The sequence below is a fragment of the Hevea brasiliensis genome, chromosome 15 (genome assembly GCF_030052815.1).
Source record: "Hevea brasiliensis isolate MT/VB/25A 57/8 chromosome 15, ASM3005281v1, whole genome shotgun sequence".
NCBI classification, from domain to species: domain Eukaryota; kingdom Viridiplantae; phylum Streptophyta; class Magnoliopsida; order Malpighiales; family Euphorbiaceae; genus Hevea; species Hevea brasiliensis.
Genome location: NC_079507.1, coordinates 70,707,141 through 70,712,074, shown reverse-complemented (window position 1 = coordinate 70,712,074; position 4,934 = coordinate 70,707,141). Strand labels below are relative to the sequence as shown.

The following is a 4,934-nucleotide window of genomic DNA, read 5'->3' as shown; positions in this document are numbered from 1 at the left end:
TTAGAGCAATGCGAAGTTGGAGTTTTTGTTTCATTGAATTTTAATAGCCATACAATCTGCCAGAAAGTGGAACTTTACTTAAAATGCTACGCTTTGCTAGCCTGTTTCACAATTGTCAACTTGGGTTTGCTAAGATCAAAGCATGGTGCATTCATACTGCTCATGATTCTCAAGCTCTGCCTCAGTATATCAACCTCTCTTGCCCTTTTGTACTCTTCATGCTCCACTAAAGCTATTCTTGCTTTCAGCTCTTCAATGATTTCCTCCTTGGCTTTCACTTCCATCTTTAGCTCTTCAATCATGTCCTCTTCCTCTGCCTTCCAATACAGTCCATCCCCTGCGATAGAAAAAACAAAATTTCAAGCTTATGCCATTAAAAACATGACCATGTTTGCACTGTCATAAAAGCTCATTTAGCCTCATATGTCTGTGTAATTATCCATAATGCTTATGATTAGCTATTCATTGAACTAGTTAGCTACAAAATAATGTCAAATGCACATTTTTGTATTGTCTACCAATCAGATATTAGAATGAACAAAGAAAGAGATAAATCCCTTATCCCAAAATCTTTCTGCTATGAGATGACAAAATATGATATGAAATAAAGTGGATCTACAGTGCATGTCCAATGTCCTCTAGTGATAATTTCTGCAAATTGGTGAATATATGAACTTGTGCATGCACATATATAGGGTGATATATTCTGTCTATGATGATGATCTGCTGTCGTGTGTGTGCGTGCAAAAGAGAAGAGAGAGATGCACCACGATGAGTCTTCCGAATGAGATCATCAAGCTCAGTCTTGATAGCAAGATACAGCTTCTTCCACTTATCAACAGCCTCATCTCTCCGCACTCTCTCCTCCCTCATTTGCTCAACCAAGAAGGTAGAAGCCAACCTTGAAAATGGCCAATTTTTCTCGCTTTTCTCCCCCACCAACCCATCTTCCGTTTCTCTAATTCTCACTTCCTTCTCTTCCAACATCTTTCTCAATCTCTTCACTTCCTCTTTAAGCCTCTTCCTCTCTTGCTTCCATTCGGCTTCTTTAAATGCAAAAACCATCATGTCTCTCTCATAAGCTCTACTCTCTTTCTCTCTTTCATACATTATAGCTTTGATATCCTCTTGGAGAAGCCTTACCTTCTCCGTTAACCCTCTAAGATCCTTCTCACAGTGGTTGCTGCTTTTTTTCTTTCCTCCAAAACAATCCATATTTAGCTGCTTCTACTTTTCCTCTTTGCCTTTCTTGCTATCACTCATAAATGGAGTTAAAATCTTTTCGTCTAGTTTGATAAAGAGAAAAGAGAAAAGATAGAGAAAAGAGAAAAGATTGAGAAAGCGACAGAGATGTGGTGGGGTTTTGGGTTAGAAAACAAGTGTGTTATATTCCTTTCGGTGGTTCCTCTATCAATGAAGAGCTGCCCATCAGCAAAATCCACATTATTGTGAATACATGTCAACCCGTATATAACTTTTTTTAAGCTCTAAAACATGCCCGTGAAGAGGACTGTCTATGTCTAATGTCTAATATCCATCTTATACAAAAAGATGTGCACAAGAAATGTATGCAAATTTATGGACATATATTCTGCCTTTTCACATGCATTATTTTTGGAGCACATATTGACATATCATGCATACAATTCATAATCCACTATCCAATTATTAACCTATGTAAGTTGGTCCTACCTTGCTGGGAGGGACACTCTATTTCATAATTATTACTTGTACATCACCATATTTTACACACTCTGCTTGTATCTTGCTAATAATCTTATTCATTGTACACATCAGGGTTTCCCCTTTTAAAAATTTAATTATGCACAATTCCAACCCATATTTATTTTATATTCAAACCCTATCCCGATGATTAAATCGATAAAGATAAAGAATTAAAAGTTTAAGATTGAATGGGTTTAATTGATATATTATTAAATAAATATTATAAAATTAATAATACTATAATTAATATTTTATATATTTTATATATACTTATTAAAATAAATTAAGTTATATTTTAACATATAAATATTATTAAAAAATGATATTTAATTATTTATAATAAAAAATACGTAAAATTAAAATTTTTATAATAATAAATTTTTTTACATCAATAAAAAAATAAATGTTAATATATTAAAATTAAATTTTAAACACTTTTTATTGTATAAAAATAATAGAATAGAAAATAATTAATAATTTAAGCTATTATACTAACAAAATAAATTATTGATATTATTAATTATTAAGTTGCAAGTAGGTTAAGTAAAAAATTTTTATTTTTCTTTTCAATAGTTTTAGTTTGATTAATAATTGATAATTATTTTATATTAATATAATATAAGATAATTTAAGTGAAAGGAATATGTTTGTATATATATATATATATATATATAAAAGAATTCCAAATCAGTTTGCAGGCCATATGGCTATGGCATATAAGAACTTCTTGAACTTCCTTGGTTCTACTCCTTAGAACAGCGCCATTTATAGACATTTTTTAATTGAGTGATCAAATCGGATTATTCGATTCAAACTCGGCTCGGTTCATCTGTTACTCTGGTTCGTAGTGATTTTCTGAAAAGAGGTTTGATGATTAAACTGGTTCGACCAGTTGTTCCAGGTTTAACAACAATCTTTATAAGATACAACTTGATTGGATATGTGAATTTAACATAGAAAATTGTCTGTAAATTAATGTAGTCATTAAATGTTTGGTTGATTGTTTAGTATTTGATAGTTTACTGAGAGGAGTTAGAGAAATGGCAATTCTCTTTTATAAAGAAGTGGAAATTGTCTCCTTTGAAGTTGCTAGTTAGTGAACTACTGAATTGTGGCAATCTGCCAATTTGGTTTCAGCTGGCAGGTGGCCATAGCCATACTAATTGCTTTGGCTTCGAAATTTTTGGCTATTCTCTTGTTTGTTTGGTCCCATATATGAAACCATGCTCTGCAAGTCTGCATAAAAAATTTTCAAGAATAAAATTGTAGAGCGAATCTTATTAGATAGACTCAATGATATTAATCAGTCTAATATTCCGTCAGGTACTTCACCTCTCTACTACTGTAGTTTAAGCAAAAATAATATTGTAACAGTCCTACTAACTCTTTTGCTCTGTATACCAATTGCTACAATGGAAACACCATACCCATGCTATACAAAAATCCAATGTTATTGGTCAGTATGAGACACATTCAAAGCATATTCAGTTGCAGATGGCATTTTTTTTTCTTTCCTTGTCAGTTTTGTTTTGGTGCAAAAAAAAAAAAAAAAAAAAAAAAAAAACCAATTACCAAATACGTACAAATATACATTTATAGCTGCAAATCTACATGTCTTTGGATTCCCTGCCTGAAGGGACGTGCAGAACTGTATTATAAAGGAAAGGGATCCATCCTGCATTAACTTTGACACCTATAATTATGTTATTTTTCATATAGTAATGGGTTGATGGTACCTACTAATTCTATGCAATGAATTATTGTGGTTCGAAATTTTACGTTGTCTTGTAATCATGGTGGTTCCTTCCCATGACCATGAGGATTCTTTTAGTCTTCTTGTACGTATCTTGTTATCAGAATTCAGAAGGGCTATAGCTCATCTCCTGTCTCCATTCAAGTAGAATGTGGAAAACCTCAACTAATTTGTCCTTTTTAACTAGCTCTCTAGGATTCTCAAAGCCTTTCCTAATTTATAAGGGTTAATTAAAGAGCAGCTATATGCACATAGAGGCATGAATAAAAGGCTAGGATTCCATTGAATTAGATGGATACATCAAATAGGGTTGGTAGAGAAAAGTACGTTTCAGAAAAGCAGTAAAATATAGTAAGAATGGAACTTCTGTTCATGATTAAGTATTTTGGTGGGACAATATCTTCCCTCTTTCAGACCTCACATTAGTATGAATTATAAAGGTGAAAATATGATCTGGAAGAGTAGCCCAGCCTGCAAGTCCATAAAATTTGCGGACCAAGCCCAGTGCAGCCCAACCCTCTAATTTTCAACATTCCATTCGTTGACATTTTTTTTTAATAAAGAACACGGACGATATAATGCATACTCCCTAGCAAAATCATAATTATCAATCCATGTTAAATTGTATAAGATTAATTATTTTAATAATTAACTATATTTTTTTATAATACAAATAAATTATTAAATATTAAAATTCTGACCATCTATTTTCTTTTAAAGCTGAATATATATTTTTACCCCTAAACTTTACTTAAAAAAATCTCGTAGCACCATAAACTTTTAAAATATCTCATAACACACCTTAACTCCAGTAAATGTCTCGTGATATACCTCAACTTTTATAAAGGTGGAATTAAAATATTATTTAAATCTTAGTCAGTAAATTACCATGTCAGCAGATCAAAGAGTGTTTTAATTTCACTTTTACAGAAATTGATGTGTATCATGAGACTTTTATAAAAATTGAGGTGTGTCATCGGACATTTTAAAAGTTTAGGGTGTCACAAGATTTTTTAAGTAAAGTTCAAGAATGAAAATGTATATATTTAATCTTTTTTAATAATGTTAAAATGTGAATATTTAATTATAGATATAAAATGCCATGTAACTTATAAGTAGATTAGAAAAATTTTTTATATCCTACCAAATTTAAGTTTGGAGAATTTTAGGTAATATTCATAAATTTAAAATTTTAGTATTTAATTTAAATAAAAATTTATTTAAAATTTTTAATAATTAATTTTATTAAATTTATTATGACTAAATCAAATTCTATCAAAATTGATAAAATTTATAAATAAAATTTAAATTTAAAATTATATATATTTCAAGTAATAAAATTATGTTCTTATTATATATTATTTTATTTTATTTATTTTAAATATAAAATTTATTTCATCTAAAATAAATTTTATATTTAATATAAAATATATTAAAAAAATTTATTTATAAATAA

The 4,934-nt window shown here is 29.9% G+C and overlaps 1 protein-coding gene across 2 annotated transcripts; it reads right to left on the bottom strand.

The window, feature by feature from the left end:
• Positions 1–1,428, bottom strand: LOC110632198 (stress response protein NST1). Of its 2 annotated transcripts, none has more exons than XM_021780327.2 (2): positions 768–1,428; positions 1–337 (listed from the first exon to the last, which is right to left on the bottom strand). In XM_021780327.2, the coding sequence occupies exons 1-2, from the start codon at positions 1,213–1,215 to the stop codon at positions 87–89; spliced, it is 699 nt and encodes a 232-aa protein (XP_021636019.2). In that variant the 5' UTR covers positions 1,216–1,428; the 3' UTR covers positions 1–86. The 2 variants fall into 2 exon arrangements, with proteins under 2 accessions (XP_021636019.2, XP_021636020.2); XM_021780328.2 differs by having other exon boundaries at positions 771–1,425.
• Between the last annotated feature and the right edge of the window lie 3,506 nt (positions 1,429–4,934).

Excerpts from the sequence above, each read along its gene's own strand:
- LOC110632198 (XM_021780327.2), bottom strand. The coding sequence starts at position 1,215 with ATGGATTGTTTTGGAGGAAAGAAAAAAAGCAGCAACCACTGTGAGAAG. Across the intron at positions 338-767 it reads CATTCGGAAGACTCATCGTG|GGGATGGACTGTATTGGAAG; the intron begins GTGCATCTCTCT and ends TTTCTATCGCAG.